Source organism: Passer domesticus, chromosome 17 (assembly GCF_036417665.1).
Source record: "Passer domesticus isolate bPasDom1 chromosome 17, bPasDom1.hap1, whole genome shotgun sequence".
NCBI classification, from domain to species: domain Eukaryota; kingdom Metazoa; phylum Chordata; class Aves; order Passeriformes; family Passeridae; genus Passer; species Passer domesticus.
This window is the reverse complement of record NC_087490.1, coordinates 7077832-7096689: the sequence shown is the minus strand read 5'-3', so window position 1 is coordinate 7096689 and position 18858 is coordinate 7077832. Positions and strand designations below refer to the sequence as shown.

General features: G+C 41.7%; 1 protein-coding gene across 6 annotated transcripts in view; it reads right to left on the bottom strand.

The window, feature by feature from the left end:
- Window positions 1-6715: 6715 nt before the first annotated feature.
- ZDHHC8 (zinc finger DHHC-type palmitoyltransferase 8) overlaps window positions 6716-18858 on the bottom strand; it is a 118754-nt gene continuing 106611 nt past the window's right edge. For 5 of the 6 annotated variants that reach the window (XM_064393032.1, XM_064393030.1, XM_064393033.1 and 2 more), the window contains 3 exons: window positions 18274-18383; window positions 14381-15417; window positions 6716-13037 (listed from right to left, as the gene is read on the bottom strand). In XM_064393032.1, the coding sequence (XP_064249102.1) occupies window positions 12866-13037; window positions 14381-15417; window positions 18274-18383 (1319 nt within the window). In that variant the 3' untranslated portion in view covers window positions 6716-12865. The remainder of the gene's footprint in view (window positions 13038-14380; window positions 15418-18273; window positions 18384-18858) is intronic. The other variant, XR_010348862.1, reaches the window with a different exon arrangement.

Genomic DNA, 18858 nt, shown 5'->3' with positions numbered 1-18858 from the left:
CACTGGAGATTTCTGGAAATGGCTGTCACCCCATCGTGTGCAGGGACTCTGTTCCTAGCCTTAGGTGTCTCACAGTTGGTTGCTGACAAGTCCTTCTCAGTACCTTTGCTTTCAGTCATCTAAAGTCAGAAATTTTCACTCTACCAAACACATTCAGAGCTGCAGATCAAGACACACCAGAAATGTAATTGTGAAAGACCTATAAAAAAGTCATTTCTGAACTGGAAAACCAGTTTTATTAACAGTCTCTGGCCCTTTCATTAAGTAAACACCTCGGTTGTGTCCCTGAAGTCACACTCATGAAGCTGAGGGTTTATAACAGCCGTACTAACACTGCATTATCTAATGTAACGCTCTAATAAATGATGATGTATCCTGCCAGAAGGGTTTAATTTGAAACAGATGGTCTAAAGAATGGAAACATAAGCAAAGTATTTCACTGTAATCATTCTCCAGGAAACAAAAGGGGATTTGATATTATTGCCTCAAGGAGCACCTGCCCCCCCCAACGTTTTTGTCTTAGATAACAGTAAACTTTGATTTTGCTAATGAAGCACAGGTGCTGCTGATAGCTCCCAACAATGAAACAACTCAGGCATTTCTTCTAATCCTGATTAGCAAGTGAAAATTTGCTTTTGCAATAGCACATGCTGCTTTTGCAAAGTTCAACTGATCTCCCTTTACATTGTTTTCCTTTATTTCTCTGTTTTAGAAAGAAAAATAAATAGTTGTTGTGGTCTTGACAGTGTTTGCTTCTATTGCATTTGATAGTAACCGTCACTACTGAGCATTTAATATTTAGGCACTGCAGTCTGTAAACCCAGCACTGCTTTTAGGTGCCCTTGCAATCCACAAAAAAACCTGCTCTGCAAAATTCCCTTAGCAGGAAAGAGAGTGCTCTGCCTGCAGAACCATCTGAGACACCGTGACGTACATAATTACACACTTTAAGAGATTTCTAGTTCTAAGGATCCCTTTAATGCTTTACAAGAAATACAAAGGCAAAATTCTAGCTCCCTCAAATATCCTTTCCTATCTCTCTGCCAGGAGCTGTTTTAGATATTCCCTGCTTTACTTCAAAAAAATCACCCTAGGGATGAGCTTGGCACAGGCTGTCTAAACCCTGCTGATTCTTTTTTTGGCAACAGCATTTAAATGCAGTGTTTTCACATACAGGCTGCATTGAGGATGTGTAGGCAAAACCCTGGGATGAAATAGTTTTGGGGGAAATGATGCTAGCTCCAGGTCTGGAGAGCCTGGGACATACTCAGCCACACAGGTGACATTCTCTGCTGGCCACAGGGCACAAATATCATCTGTGGCAGAAATTTAGCCAGATGAGCTCTCCCCTTCAGAGAGACCAAGACCCAGGCAGAGCCAGGCACTTGCTTACACTGCACCCACCTTTAAATACATGAATAATCTTTCTGAAGGCACTGGACCTTGTCAGTATTGTGCCAGAGTTTAAAAAAACCCACACTTGGAGAGACTCCATTTTTTGTATTTCAAGCTTCTCTCTGCAATGCTGAAGACTGTTTCTTCCCCTCACCTCTAATGAAAAACTCAGAAACCCCCAAAGCAACCATTTACTTGAGACTGCAGGAGCTTCAGGCCATAAAAATCCCAAGCATTGTGAGACCAGTCCAAATAGCTTAGAAGTAAGAAAAATTAATGGGATATTCAATTCTTTTAACACAGATGTGTGCTTAAGTGTCTCCTACACATTAGTCACACTATCTAGTAAGCTTGGTACAAAGCCAGGAGCTCAGAAATCTTTAATATTAATGGCTATTCTCCTGACTCACCGTGTGACCACTCTTGTGTAGTAACTGGCTGAGAGCATTGTCCTGGGTGCTGTGCAGTCTGTGTGAGCACAGGTGCCCTCCAGACCCTGCAGGGAGGAATTCCACACTGTGCTCACTGCATTTACACCTCTAGGGAGAACACCAATGGAAAGGTGAATCTGTCCCAGGGACAGTATCTCTTGAAGAAAAACAGGGATGTAAAATACATCTACATTGCTGCTGGAACACAGAAACAGCCTTGCCTCTGCTGACAGAGGTGAGGAGCAGAGCACCAGGCTGCACAGTGCTCTCTCCTGACGGTGTGGTTGTGAGCACTGCTTCCACATAAAAGGACTTAATGCAGTTCCTAGGTCTGATCAGGGTTTGTTTTTGCCTGAACACAAGCTGCAAAGTCCAGGATGGAGGAAACAGAATCTCATTTCAGTTATGACAGTCAGCACCTGGATCCTGTGGAAGTATTCCAAGCTTCCCCTAGTCTGAGACCTCTCCTACAGCATACTACACAAGCTCCCAGTCTGAATTTCATTGCTGGGAGGAGCACATAATGATGTTATTTCACCTGAGAGGGTTTTTAAAATTATTTTTCTCTCAACAATTAGAAAATCATGGAGAGTATCTTCTCATATTACAATACTCATTACTACACATCCCGTCTTGCTGTCTCATCCTCAACATTAATAAGCACAGGACCTAATTATCCCCATTTATAAATAACATTCCTCATCCTATCTCTGTCCAACAATGTCTTGGCAGGCATCCTCAGCAGAAGATTTGAAATTATGTCCCTGCCAAAAACGATTGCTGCTGATGAATCACAGCACACACAATTGAAAGGCTGTGGTTGGTTTTATAATTATCTGGGCACATACATATATATGTAAATGTATGTGTATCTTTATATGTGTGTGTAACAACTTGGAAATTGCTATAGGTATAGATCAGAAAAAATGGCATTGTGGCTCTTCCTCCCTTCCTAATTATGTTACTGAACTTATTCCATCAAATTTCCACTAATATATTCATGCATTTCTTAGGGAAATGTTAAAGACCCTCAGGTGAAAATCAGCCTGCTGCATTGAGCCAGTCTGAGCACCACATTAGTGTAAGTTATTCAAGTCACTAGTTGTAGGATTGAAGTGATTAATTTATCCTTAAGCCTAGGATTAGGCAGTCATGGAGCATCCAAGGAACTCAGCTTGAAAAATCAAGTCATGTCAACCCAGGCTAAGGAGAGCATTGCTTTCCCAACCCATGCAGGGGATTGCTAATAATAGCAGCAGAGTGTATGTATATTCTTATACATATAGAACTGAACCAAAAGCAGAGAGCACACCCCAAGTCCCTTATGCCCAAAAAGGATTCTTTCCTTCATTTGTGTCACAGTGCTAAACGCAGTCCTGCAGCATCCAAGGCTTCAGAGATACATAAACAGAAGCTGTATAAACATCCCTAGAATCTGAGTACATATAATAAAAATATAATTCTCAAAAATAAATTAAAATATTCATAGAGAACCACATTAAAAATTCTGTTAAAATGAGGGAGAAATATACTAAATTTCTATGATATCAATTCATATGAAGGTTTTTATGTGTTTTAAAAATGTAGCTATTTTGTTGTTCAATCTAAGTGGAAACAATTTTTTTTTGCCTTTACTATTAAATAAGCAAACTCATGTAACTTCTGTTTACACATGGACACACTTATTTTTTCCCATTCCCTAAATCAGGATGTGCTTTCCTGTGTTAAAATCTCAGGAATTAATAATTTCCATTTTATTCCTGCTCCTTGAGTGAAAGACCATTCTAGAAAAGGAATAATTTTGTGCACTAATAGACATTATTCCTTCTTTGACAAGCTTTATGTGCTGTTAATTTGACAATGTAGATAAATGAATACGAACTTCTGTATAACACTAAAACAGACACAAAAAAAAGACAGAAATTAGTAACATTTTTCACATGGCAACACAACAGCTCAGTTATTGCCTTCAAGAGATGTGAAAGCCTGGGTTTCCTCAGCTGCCCACGACATGTCAATGGCTGTGGAACTCAGCTCTTGATGTGTTCTGTGCCTCACCAGCACATCACAGTGTCCTCCCTTCTTGAGGTCAGCCAATTTCTTTTACTGCATTTCTGCTCATCATTTTGGATATTATTATATATATGTACAACTGTTCCAAGAAGCAGGCAGGGGAGAGCAGAACTGCTTAAGGCAATGAAGCATATGGTCCCTTGGAATGAGGATTGTGCTGTGTGGGTAATGTGCAGAGGCTTTGGGTTATAGGGAAATATGCAGGGAGTCAATGGAAGGATCAAGGCAGAAATGTCTTTATCTGTTTACTAAAACAGCTTGCCAAAGTCAGCGTGAAATACCAAGATTATTGTCAAAAACACCCATCACAAACATCCAAAAACTTCCTCCTCAAGTACATGACCTAAGTGATGCTTTCATTTGAGGCTAAATGTGTCTCAAATATGCCCTGCTGCTCCAGGGTGGCTATGGGAGGCATCTGCCTGTCCTCAGCTACAGAGCTGATGGCAGAACAGCAGGGCTTGAGCCTCTCACAAACACAACACATTTGTGAGTCAGCAAGTCACATCCCCATCCAACATGGAGCAAAGAGGCACAGAAAGGCAAACGAGGCAGCAGGAATCTGCAGTGAGTCAGGAACTGGAGCCAGAATGCCTGAAGCCCATTCCTGTGCCTCACGTGCAGCCCGTGTTTGGAGGAGAACATCTGGCTGGTACCTCTGCCACTGTGAGTCACAGCCCGAAGCTGAGGAGCTCCCAACAGCAGCAGTGCAAAGCATGTGAGTTCTGATGGAGGAGATTGTGGCCAGCAACAGAGCAGTTTGTCTCCACTGTGTCACAGCGTGACCAAAAAATTAGTCATAACCAAGTACTACCTATTTATAACTACTTACTTCTCTGTTTTTAAGTCTGTTGTTTTAGGTATCTGTCAATGAGACAATAAGGGCTGATCCCAAGGCCAGATGGATCCATAATATACAGGCTGCAAAAAATGGATTATGCTGTTACTCACTGAATTTACTCAGACACTGCAGTTTCTAAAAGATGAGTTTTTCCTAAGAAAAAGTAGCATTGCTTGTATTTAAAAAAGGCCCTCAACAATCCTTTCACCATCTGTTCCAATGACTGTACAAGAGAAAAAGCTGACAGCAAAGCTGTATTCTGCTAAACCACCTGTGCCTGTGACTAGAACCAGAATATAATGCAATTTTATGAGCTTCCACAGTCAGCTCTGACCCCAAGATCCCCATGTGCTCCGCTCCCATGTAACTGAAAAAGGCTTTCAAGATATATGAGTGTGCAACTGGCACACCAAGAGCCATCCACCTCATATCCATGGGAACAGTGAATGAAACCACTGCCCAGGAGCCAGTCCCCTGCACACTGCATGAAAGGACAAGCCAGAAGGCAGAAGAGCCCATACTGCTGCTCCACCACTAATCCCAAATTCCTCCTTGCTGCCTGCCACTCAAAAATCCCTCCATGAAGACCATCTCTGTTCTGTGGAGCAGGGACGGAAGTTGCATTAAAAACAGAGCTGACCCCAGAATGGATGTATTTATGAAATTTCACTTTTCCCTTTGTGCTGTTGTGAGAAAAAAAAAGATGGCAAGCATTTGATTTGCTCCAAGTCAGAGGCTTGAAGAAGTCCTAATGTCAATGAACTACAGCAGAGAGCAAATTCCTGTGGCTGCCACTCCTAATGGCATGTAAAGTATAATGAGCCACTATTAAAGGAAAAACTACCACTGATTTCAGGTGAAGTAAGATTTCAGTGTGAGCTAGGCATGGCACTCATGAGCTCCATATGTTATTGTTATTCTGAAAACAGGAATTCTCGGTTTAGGTGTTTATTTGGGGTATCAAATCTTGTGATTTTAGTGCTGAAAGCCCTACTTCAAGTCCTCATGGCTAACTGTGGGCAATGGTAAGATTTATTGAAGCCAAAACCACGAGCATGCTTTAGTTCCAAAACAACAGTGCTAACTAAGGACAATTCTTCACTTGTATGGAAGGCAACTTTTCCCTTAGAGAGTTCCAGGCATTGCTATTTCTCTGGCTAACCACACATATCCTTCCCATTATTTCTTTCAGTTACCACTGAACTCAGTGGGAGGGTTTCACACACACAGACAATGCTCAAATAAATCCTTGAAAGTCCTGCTCTTACCCCATATTGAAGAGATAGATGGATAGTCCAAGCCCCATGTGGAGGCTGGAAGTCAAAAGGTGTGAAATAAACCTCAGAAAGCAGCACACAACCTTTATGGCTTTTACATGGCAGATACTTCACCAAGTCTGCTGAAAGAAAGGTTTTTGAATTACTAATGTTCATAAAAGAATTTTATTTCAGAAAGAGGATTTTTTTTTAAATAAAAGACTTACCTGTGGTACTCCTTTTTTTTCTACAATGCAACTAAACCCCTAGAAAAGCTCCTGGTTGGGCAGAATCTGCTGCCTAAGCCATGTTGTGAGCTTCTGTCATGTAGTCTGATCAAACTGGCCCATGCCCACAAAGGCAGAAATTACTTCCATTAATGAGGAGCAGATTAACAGAATATCTTAACACAGTCTAGAAATGTTATTAAACCTCAGCATTGCCCAGAGTGCTCACTGTCCATCCCAGGCCAGGGGTATTCTACACCCAATATCAAATGGACAGGCGATGTCAATTACTGTCTGAAAAATCCACACAGGGAATGGATGTGGAAAAGGTGAACAGGATGGCAACACAACATCTAAGGCAATCTGCTGTTACATATTGTCTACTTTCTCCAAGCTTCCAGCACTACTTCTCTTCTCTCTGAATATCCCTTAAAATGGTGAGTTTGTCTACCAGTCTTCCACAGCCTGGAACACAACCACTGGCAGACACGCTGTTTCCAGTCTACTTTATTTGCTAACATTTTTAAAAAGTAATTTTGGTTTTGTATTTTGGTGCTACTACAACCATTTTTTTCTATCAAGACAGATCAGTTCTATTTAAAATATATCAGAGAGAGACACCTGTAACTAGTTTTACCTGACTCTATGTACACAGTTACATATACATTATATACATATAGGCATTATATATATACATATGAATATATACACATATATATAAGGCACTGTAAAATGTACCATCACTTCTCCAGGACTGTTTTAATCTGTAAAAGTAGATAATTTTTCATCATATAATTTGAAATGTTTTTAAACATTTAAAAAATGTTTCAGGGTTAGAGATATCAGCTGTGAAATAAGCCTTATGTTAAATTTCAAGTTATTGTGACAAGATGAACAAAACCAATTTTGACAGTAATTCTAATCTATTTATTGTAAAAACGAGTCTCTCTTTTTAAAAGACATATTCACCTGTATAAATAGTTTCCTTTGTCTCTCCTTATTATGCTCCAAAATGTGAACCTAAACTTGTCCTGCAGAATGAAAAATAACAACAATGAAAAAATGAAATACAAAATTGGATAATTTACCCATTACTTAGAGAGAGGAAAGCTGAGATTGCTGTAAGCCAAGATATCTTTAAATAAAATGTATTGAAACAAATCATGGCCTTATATAATCCTGGTTGATGTCAGCAACACCCATGGAGCCTGGTGATTACAGTTTGGGCCATTTCATATAAAAGGTAATCTCTGCCACGTGAAGACACAACAGCACACAAATATGACTGGCATTTATAATGAACATGCTCGAATGGATCCTTGCTTAATGCAATTAGCCTATATATGCAAATTATGGCATCAAAAATCCTGCAGCAGCTGCAGGGCTTGGCAGCTGTGTGTGTTGTAAGACAGTCTGACAGATCAAATGGACATATTTCCAAAGACTAGAAACAGATAGACAGATGAAGGCAGATTAAGAATTGCGCATGTTTGGGATTTATAAACCCACATGACCTGGACAGAATGTATTCAACAAATACCGATATAAAAATTTTTCCAGTTACTCTGTGGCAGTGATTCAAAACTGTGCTGGACCACAGGATCCCTATTAACCCCAAAACTTAAATAAACAGTACATAAAACTTCATTTAGTGTTGTTTCATGGACCATTTGCTGTAACCTCCCAAACATGATTCATTGGTCACAACTGGGAGACACTCCTTTAAAGACTCACCATATCTCCTACTCTACCACAGGCATCTTGAAAATGAGATTTAACATGCAGTCACTTCTTTTAATATTTTGTCAGTTTTGTCCTTTGCACTGGAACTGGCATTTCCAGTTCTGCTCTTCCAGTTCAGGTTTGCACAAGTGGAAGTGAGAAATGGCAGCGCACCGTGAACCATCTCAGCAACCAAATGCAGCTGAGGCAGAAACAGACACTTGAAAATACTGAAGTGACTCAAAGGTTTAAAAAATATATATGTATTACGAGAGCCACAAAAAAGGTTACAGACAGAGCTCCACAAAGCCTGCACAGATACATTCCAACAATTCAAGGTGGCAGAACAGGTGAAATACAGACCATAAAAACGGTTCGACATTAACTTTCCAGACTGTCAGAGACAGAAAAGCTTGACCCCATCTTTCCCACACACACAAAAAAATATTGACTATATATATATCTCTCTATATATCTCTAGTCTGGACCACAGATATAGTCCAAAGAAAACCACATTGCAATTTCCATATTAGGCTTGTAGGAGAGCAGGCATCATCTGAGGAACGTCCACTGTAAGGCCCGGGAGGGATCCTCGGGGGCCGAGTTGACACAACATCACGCTTGGTTAGAATTAGAACAGCAACACCCCACAGCTCATGTGCTGCACATGGCTACCAACACAGAGCTCTGTGCAACCCCCCGAGCTGGCTGAACCAAACTGAGTAAATACATTTGTTTTGCTTAATTAAAAAAAAATAAAATAAAAAAAAAAGCCGATGTAAGATATTAGGGCAGTTCCTGCTATCACCTTCCTTAAAAATTCAAGACTTGAAGACTTCTTTAATGTACTTGCTTACAGACATGTTTTGAGACTGTATTAATGATCTTCAGGAAAATATGCCACCCTGAGGCTTTTTCCCTTGTTCACTTCAGGTTATGTCTGCATCCAGTTTTGACATGGGGGCCAAATGCTGGTTGTCTGTCAGTGCAGTATTTGGCCCGGAGTTTCAAAGTCTTTGCTATTCAGACTTTCCTATGAGGTCAACAAACAAAGTAGTAAAAAAAGAAAATATTAAGGCTTCAAGTAAAAATATTTTCTCTCTCTCCCACCCATGTAGTAAGGTACATTTAATTCCATAATACTCAATATATTATACAACTAAAGATATAGAGATCCAACTTTTCAAGGCAGAAAAGTACTACAATGAAAACCTGGAGGCTAAATGGGAGCATATGAACAGGGAACAAACGGATAATAAAATGCAATATGCAATGAAAACTGATGCGTAAACTAAAAAAAACCTATTGCTCTTCTTTAAATAAGTAATACAATCCACAGCTACAAATAAAAACATGTCGAAAATATTTAAGACTTTTGAAACATGAAATAAACATGACAAAAATAAAGAAGCTACTTTACAGGACTCATGCTGGATTTTCATGGCTGATCCCCACCTACTATAAATTAGCATCAATTAAATGAGCTTTCATGGAGCCACACCAATTTTTACAAGCTGAAGATTTGGTCTGCAGTGTCCATAAAAACAGGGTGTCTTGACAGAAGAACCTTACTGCTGATCTGTAAACTGCTTAAAGAACTATGCCTTAATATGGGCTGGATTCTGCTCAAAAATTAGATTTAATAAATAGGTCCCCAGTCCCACAACAGGAACTATGGAACAGACACTTACATTTATGAGTAAATAGCTGCAGGTTCAGTGCCTTGGATGGAAATGAGGCTGGATTTGCTGCATGCAATCTCCTGCTAACAGTTCTGCTTAGATTATTCTTTCAGAAAATCTGAATCATTTACTCCAGGCTATGTGCACTGAATTAAATGCAAACCTCAAACGGAAAAAAAACGGAAACTTTGGTACCATTGTAAACCTATGAAAAAGTTGAGTGTCTCGCAACTGTGGGCAAAACTACTCACAAAATACGTAATCCTTACTGCTGAACCTGTACTGACACAGTGCATCTTTTTTTTCTCCCTTACCCCTTGTGAACTATGTCAAAATAACCCCTGGATATTAGTGCTTTATACACACAATACTGTGTTTAGTCTTACTGAGAAATTCTCTCATGAACTAATGTAGTTAACTTCAAAGGCTCTTTGGCCCTTCAAGTTCCTCAGTAGCTTTTTCATTTATAAATGCAAGAGAAAGAATGATCAAAGTGGAGCATCACTGGGATGCAAATCTCAAATATTACATTGGTGCAAATTTTCAGCCTTGCTTGCATGAATTTCATGTACGTATTCAAAGATACATGATAAAATGTGCCCTTGTCTCACTCCCTAATCCCATGTGTTTCCTACCCCCTCTTTTTCAGGGCTTACATATGGCATACATGATACTTTAAAAACAAGTAATTTTGTGATACTCTATGCACCAGAGTGAATTCCAGTCCTTAAAGAAGTACTGCATCTTCCTGAGGAGTTAACATCAGGGTAGACTGCAGATTAATAACAGTTAAAGATGGAAGAAATCTGTAAGGCCATCTGGTCTACCCCTTGTCCCTACAGATTCAGCTCTTAAAGAAAAATTTTAATGACTTTTCCAAATACAGTTTGACTGTCCTAAACAGTTTGTCCAAAACTCTGCTTGGAAGACTATTCACTGCCCCTTCCTCTCCATCTTTCCTGTCCCATTCTAAATGTAGACCATTGGTTACCAGTGACAACCCTTGGATTTACCTTTGGTTTTACAACTTTTAAGTAACATATTTGTAAAGTTATGATATTCAATTTCCACTTCATTGCTTAGTCAGTGGCATGTTTTAGCCCTTTAATTCTTCTCATTAGCCAGCCCATCCAGTTCTTTAATATATATTGCTCCATCTATACCTGATCCAGTTTACCAGCATCCTTCTGGTACCATGGTGCCTCCAACTAAAGACAATGTTCTACATGCACAGAAAGACTATTGCTTCTCTGCTCTGCAATATCCCTACACCAGGCATTGAAAATACCACCAAGGCAATAAAATGCACGCTGATTTTCACTTTGCTCTCTCAGAGCTTCAGCCTATTGCAGAAGCATTGCTTTCCACGTTTCTTCCTTCAGGCAACATAGAGCGTTACACAGAGAGATGATTAACTTTCTTATGTTCTCTTCAACCTTTGTCTCCAAAAAATAATGTGATATACAAGGGACATAATAACCATGTATTGCAGCAGATGTCAAGATTCATCAAATCAAAATATAAATTTTCACCAGGCAAAATTAAGGTCAATATTTGCGTTCTGGAATAATTAACCTCAGCATACATGAAAACAAATAAGATATTATGAACGCATTCTGAATTGCTATCAAATACCTGGAGAGCTTTCCGTTATAGTCAAGGACTGAAAAGGATTTAACCCCTTGAAAGGAATATCCTGAAAAATGATGGATTTAGATCTCTAATCAAAACTATTCACCAAGAGAACCAGGTGGGAAGTTGAGGTCTTGTATGCTGACTGACTCAGTGGTAAATTATAATTTTTAGTGACTTTGGCAACAGTCGCTCAGGATATTCTTAATTGCACACATGATCTGGCAAGTTAGCGTTGGTCCAGATCTCAGTACTTTTGACTTCTGAGGTGGTAACTGAATGGTAAGGAAAAGGAGATAAGGAATAGAGAAATAAAAATCCATTTGTCCCAAAATTAGCTTTGCCAGAGTCCTCATATTTTTGACAAAAGTAATGCACCCCTTTCTTGTTTTTTATGGTAAAGTTGTCCTTAAATCCAACAAAGTAAATGTAGTTTTCTGGAGACAGGAGAAAGAAACCTCAGAATGTTAAATAGATTTGATTGATATTATTTTAAAAAGTTGTTCCCCAGGGGGGAAAAACCCAAATTGAAAATCCTTTGTCTAACAGTATTGAAGACCAGAGGGAATGTGCTAGTAATTAGGCAGACAGAAAATTTATATCCTTTAGATGCACGCTTGGCTCAGTTACACACACTGTAAATTCGACAGCTTATGATAACCTTGCTGTGGGATTACACTGACGGCACCAGGGCAAGGCAGTAAACTCTGTTATTGCCTAAATCCAACAGGTAAGAGGGTGCAGAGAAAGCAGCTGATGGCTGTTTAAAATATGTTTCCATCTGAACATTTCTTTTCTTATCTGCTTGGTTTTGTTGCTGGGTCAGAGAAGCCTTTCCAGCCCAGAGGGAGCAGGAGGTCAGAGTGGCAGATCCTCGCCGGTGCTGCGGTCCTTTTCCATGGAGACAAACACGCGCACACACACACACAACTTCACACACAGGGAGGCCAATGGCAGACAGGGAGAAGCTGTTGCTATCCTTTCTCCTGCCCCCATCCGGGACCAGGGAGGCTTTTAAAGAAAACACGGTGTCTGCAGCCCAAGTGGCCTTGCCTTGTTCCTTCCCAGGAGGAGGAACCTGAGCTGCAGCGCCCGGGGGATGAGGAGAAGTTCCTGCCCAGTGCAGGAACTCTGCTTTCCATGTCAGCAGGAAAACAGCAGTTGGTCCTCTAGCTCCTGCTGGACACATCGCTGGCCAGAAGAACTGGGAAGGGGCATGGGAGAACTGACTGATCCTGGACTGACTGAACTGTTTCACAGCACAACTGGTACACAACAGAGTGGTTGGACAGACACGCGCGCAATGGCTTTAGCGCTCTCTTGCAGGAAGGAATTCCTCTCTGTGGTGGTCTTAGGTCGTAGCCAGTTCCCGCCTGTCGGTTCAGGAAGAGTCTGATAGACTGTACAATTTTATTATTCCCTCAAGAATAAGGCTGCAGCTGGTTTTTGGCCAAAAGAGAAAGATGAAAACAGAACAAACCCAAAACAAGAAAAGGAGAGTGGCCGACTGCTGCTGCTCCTTCTTTGTTGTTGTTTGAGTCTTCACAGTGCTCCTAGCTTCATGGCTGGCTGAGTGGATGGCTCTTTGTTTTTAATTCATTTTATTTTACACTGAAATTTCATAGGTTGTTCCACCAACTCCAGACACCTTCTTAACATTAGAGTGTCTAGCAGGGCTGACTGGCGTCCCCTGGGAACTTGATGTTGAACCCAACCTGGCTATTCCTTTTGGCTGTCCATTTATTTTACTGTGAGGTGTCTTCAACTGCATGTCATCCCTGCATCGAAAGAAATATCAAAAGATGCAATATTAGTGACAAAGTGTGACAGCAGAATGGCTTCATTCAGAATAAACAATTACCCCTGTCACCCTGAGTTCCCAGCACTGCAAAATATTCAAGCCTGGGAGCAAGCTGGTTGAAGCCAGTGCATTCGATGAAAAGCCACTGAAATGAGAGAATTAATTTGGCCATTAGGTTAGTGGACCACGCCTGAGTAATATTTGTTAATTTAATTACTTGCTTAAATGCTTTGTTGTTCCAAACTAATTGCATAGGCATTTGTAGGACGCAGAAGAGTTTAACTGTTACCACTGCTCACCACTGACCTCAAGCCAAACTGTTTTAAAATCAGAAATAAATTCTCAGAAAAAACATTTCCCAGTTAAATATCCAGGTAAACTTTGTTGCTCATCTCTGAAACAACTTGTTTGCACTTAACTTCAGGAGATCTACAATAACGGTTCTCCCACATTTCAGTACATTTTCCAAAGCTGTTGGATAACAGGAGAGAGAAACCTGGGACCTTAACCAGAGGCCAGCACAGCACAGGAAGTACCAGATACAAAGGAAACAGATACTTCTGAAGAGCAGCTCTCCAGGTCCCAACTAAGCTGAAATACTGCATCCTCAGTGGGATCATGATCCTTTCAGGCTTTGCAAGGTCCACGGCTTCCAGAAGGAAAACGGAAGCACATGCAGAAGCTGCAGCTGAGCATCTTGCTCAGGTGGCAGTTACCAAGGCTTTTGGCACAGCAAATCCTTTCTCTCCTTGCTTTCTCACAGAAAGGAAGGAAGCAGCAAGGCCTTAAGGTACTGCCATGAAGCTCTGTGCTTTTATCAGCAGTTCTGTACTATGGACACTCAACACTGCTAAATACAGAGCTCTCTATGCCAAGCACCAGGACTGGTCTCAGCCTGTTTCCCTCACTGCAGGGTATGTTGCACAAGTAGGATCCCAGCTCTGCCCCAGTAACCACACAATGTCTGGGTCAGCCTCCCTTTAAGCTACAAAGTAGAAGAGTTCCACCCTTTTGTGCATAAGGGGAGGAATAATCTGCCTCACACCTTGGAAATAATTCTCAGTTCGGCTATGACACCATATCACTATGAATTTACAGCAAAACTGACCACCTGCAGTTCAAGGTACAGTAGAAGTGCAAACATTTTGTTACAATGAGGTTGCTGTGGGGGTGTGACAAAAATGAAGAGCACCCACAAACCTCCCACCCTCATAGCCCACAGCAAACACCTCATCAGGGCGTGCCTCCAGCGCAGCCCCTGCTCAAGCCCTTACTCACAAGCAGATTCCCACTGCTCTCAGCCCCCCAAGCAGTACATACCTCTGTGCTCCCACTGACTGCACCTCTGTGATTTCCACAGTGTTTACAAATGACACAGCCTTCGGGCCTCCGTAAGAGGGTGACCTAGGCATCCCTGTGGGGGACGATGGGACCTGGTGGCCTGGGGATTTGTAGGAGCCATTGCTGACCCTGCCCTGTAGTGCTTGATGGGACTGCACATTATTATTGGCTAAATCAGCTTGCAGAGAGGTTGTGGAAGTCCTTGGGGCTCTTGTCATTGCACTTGAGAGTGAAGACACTGAGGACTGCAGTAGAGGGTTCCTTGTGCTAAAGCTGGTGGCAGCCATCAGATTGTCCCTGGATCCGTATCTCATGGCCATGCTGCGCGGGTCTTCCGAGAGCGTGCTCACTTGCTGCAGGCTGTAGGAGCTGGGCGTGTCATAGACCCCCGAGTCTGCAAACACCGAGTCAGGGTGCGAGTGGAGGAGCTTCTCCCTCTCTTCCATCTCTTTCCTTTCCTGGATGGATGCCATAATTGTCTTGGAAAGGTTATCGTAGCGCACTGGGGAGGGGTCTCGCTGATGCGGGGCCGGGCTGCCCAGCACGGGGCTGAAGCTCTGCGGGGGCTGGCGCTGCAGCTCGCTGCCCCGCAGGTGGCACATTTTGGCTGACAAATATGGGGAGTGGTACCCGACAGAGCTGACTGCAGAGTGGGCAATGCACTTCCTCCCCGAGGGAGACATGGGGTTCAGCAAACTGTCATATGAAAGACTCCCATTTCTGTTGGACAGGGAATTGGGAGAAAAGATGCTTTTGTAAGGGGTGGAAGCCGCCCCTTCGGACTTTATTGGATGAAGGGGCACTTTGTCTGTCCCTCTCCTGCCAGCAGATTTCAGGCTCAGGGATCGTGAATTGATGGCAAAGGAATCTATCTGGAGTGGGGAAGACTGGTAGGTCTTGTGGAGGGAGCTCTTGCGGTAGCTGGGGATGTCCAAGCTGGGTTCGGACTGGTAATCAAGGCTCCTGCCATCCTCTTCTATCAGAGCCCCTTGACTGTGTCCCTCCTGCAGGGTGATCTAAAACAGAGGTGAGATACAGAAGTAAGTAAGTACAGGTTTTCTCTCTCAGTGAGTGCATGGGAAGGACAGAGCTGAAGGTCTTCCCTCTGACTGTCAGCCCAGGTTCGTTACAAAAAAATCTCCTGACTCCTGTTCAACATATGGATTAGCACCTTAGAAGCAAGGAGGAGTTATTCACAGCAAGTGCTAAAGAATATTGACATTAAAAGTAAGCTAATACATGGACACTGAAAACACTGAATGAGACCCAAGCTGAGACTCAAGTCTCAGTCAAGGTAAATCAGATTGTTATCTGATAATACTGCCCTTGGAAAAAGCACTGCACTTCACATTCTACAAATAGCTCTTGAGTTGAGGGATGTCTGGTCTTGTGTGCTGAGACAGAAATACTTTGAGCTTCATTTCAACACACTGGGGACCAGCACACTCTTATCCACTCTACTCTGCACTATGAATATTCAGTAATTCTGAATTTCTGGTCATAGGTCTTTAAAATTAGGCACTTAACCTTAATTAAAGCAGAGAGGCTCCTTCCCATTATTTAGACAATGAAAAGAAGCAATTTTCTCTTTTTTATTGCCTGTGTAGGAGAAAGTGGCCACGTCAGAAAAGGAAACAAAGCCCATAGATTATTTATGTGCTCTGAAAACAGATAGGACTTCATTTCGTTTTAGTCTGTGAAAATTGCTCAGAGTTCTGCTCACTTAAAATGCCGTTCTGTGGTAAGCAAATATTTTTCACTGTTATTTTTAAGGAAGAGTTTGCCATAATGCACAATAAATTGGCTACACTGGCTGTGCAAACAAAGAGTTATTATCAGTCACATATTTAATCAGAAATGCAGTTGGCACAGCTTGTTCCTTAGTTTCTTTTAAAGGAAAACTATTGAAAAAAATAAACTGAATGACAAACACCTGGTTTATTGTGGATGTTTTTAAAAAGCTTTTTCCTTTCAGCTAGAAGATAGAGAAATATGCAAAACAGCTCACTCTCTTCTAGAGCATGGTGCTAAATTTGGCCTTCTCTGGAAAAAGGAGACCAAGTGACAGCCTGTAAAGGAGGATGAGAGCAATGACGTAGCTTTTAAGAATATTTGTGCTACTTATCCTTGTGTCCCAATGCCTCTTTCCTAGCAGCTTTCACTGCTCAAAAGCAGAATTACACTGACAGGCTGAAGAACTGATACAGAACAGACACCATGGCATTCCTCACACAGCTCAGTCTCTTTCCCTCTGTACCTCCTACTTAGGCTTGGCAGACAAATCCATGCCCTCCTATCCCCTCACCACGTGACCCCCATTTTATGATACTCCCAGCTGGTTGTGACTACTGTAAAACTGAACAAGGCCCCAGAGCTTGCACACCAGTCAGCAACAGCAACAGCACTGTTTTGGGTTAGGACTGAAACAGCAACCTTCAGAGTGAAGGTGCTGTTCCCTGTTATCATTTCACAGCACTGCCCAGTCCCCTGGCCTAATCAGAACCTGCCCTGTATCTATATTGCATCTCTGGCTGTGCCCTCAATGAACACAACAAGCCCACCTTCCTTGGCTCTCTGACTTTTGGCATTATGACTCAGAATGCTGTGGCTTCCACAGCTCAAAATTGCTAGATGATGCCTGTAAATAGACTATTTTGAACTGGATATCAAGCCATTTTTTCATGTAATAAAATGAAAATGATAGGATATTAAATTTTTTGGATACAGTGAACACACTGTTGTTCTTGTGTTCCCTCTCATAAGCCACTCTTTTCTTCATCTTATTCAGAGAATAAGATTTACCATTACTGCAGTAAGACTAAAACTTAAACTTGGTCATAGCTGGAATTCCACTATCACCATCTTTCTTTTCAAAATGAGAAGGATTCAGGAAAAGCTTTCCTCATCATATAAGGAACATTCTGTCTTATTACAGTGTTGCTACAGTCAATTGCTTTTATCTACCATATTCTCTTTTCCTTACTTCTTTCGTAATACTCCTTCCTATAACCCCATTCTTGTTATTCCTGGAGTGATACTGAAGGTCTGATGAAATTAATTTTGAGAAAACTGCACTGTGTGTGCTGTGTGTTTTTTAAGGGTGTCTCCACTGGTGTGTGAAGACTTGGATACACATTGCAAATATACAACTTAGACCAGTGATTTTCCAAATGCTGTTCTCGGGTCCCAGGGGCCAAGGAGTATTTGCAATAAACCCATGAGAAATAAGTTTCATAACTTCTAAGCAAAAGAGAAAACTGTGAAAATCCACAGCAAATCTGTGTAATTGTTTGGACCTCAGCTTTCTTGATAAGTGAAAATGATGCCAAGAGTTAGGAAGGTGTTTTTTTCCAAATAACCCAAATGCACTCAATAGGTGCTAAGGAGGGTCACACATGAGGAGTCTTCTGTTAATTTTCACTACAATATTTCTTGGGATGCTTCAAAAGTTCTTTCTATGTTGCATGCTGACATCTTAAGAAATCAGTGAGTACACTGAGTGTTGGCTAAAGGGTCTGATCCAGAGAAGCACTCAGCATGCCCAGCTCCCTCTGAAGGGAATGTGAGGTGGCACCTCTGCCAGGAGAAGCCAACGGGAGGTGACACTTCTCAGCACCCCAGGATCAGGCTGGGACACAGCAGCAGCGGCAGCGCACGCCTGGCAGCGGGACAGACGTGTCAGCAGGGGGAAGCTGTGAAACCAGACATGCTTCCAGAAGGAGCACAGTGAAAATAATACACTGTCACACAACAGTGCCAAGCTTTGTTGTTTACTTTTACACTCTGAATTCACTAGAGCCCTGCAGTGAATTCCTGCTCAGCTCCACAATGCCTGCTGCTAGCTGGCAGCAGAAACTCGCGGGCTCGCTCACCTGCTCGGCCGTGGCGTGGTAGTGCACTTTGGGATTGTTGCTGAAAGCTGGTCGGTATTTGTACATGGCAGGAGTGGGAGGGCTGATAAGTTTGGGTGAGAGGCCTCCTTCTGCAAAAGAAACAAAAAAGTACTTTCTATTAAAATGTGTGTGGACAGAAAGCTGTCAGCCGTAATTCCCTGCCATCCACCATCCTCTGCAAACGGATCTGTTCTGAGAGAACAGAACTTGCAGTACTTTTGTGTAGCATTCCACCAAAATCAATGGAGTCTCTATGGCAGTTACAGCACATTGCTGCCAGATCAGCCATCTACAGAGAAGAAGAAACAAGACACAATATATTGAGGGGGGTGACAAGTTTTGGTGAGTAGAAATTTTGCCTGATTTGAAATACTAAATGTTTGGGTTGGATTCAGCTACTAGTTCTGAGAAAAAAAAAAAAAGCTTTTTTAATAGTATCAAAGCATGAAGTTCACATTCTTACAAATGACATAATTCAGTTTGCAATGCCTAAGAATTGCGTGCTAATATTTCTGATTCCTTAGATTCCTTAGACATTTATAATTAAAAAATTGATTTAAGAAG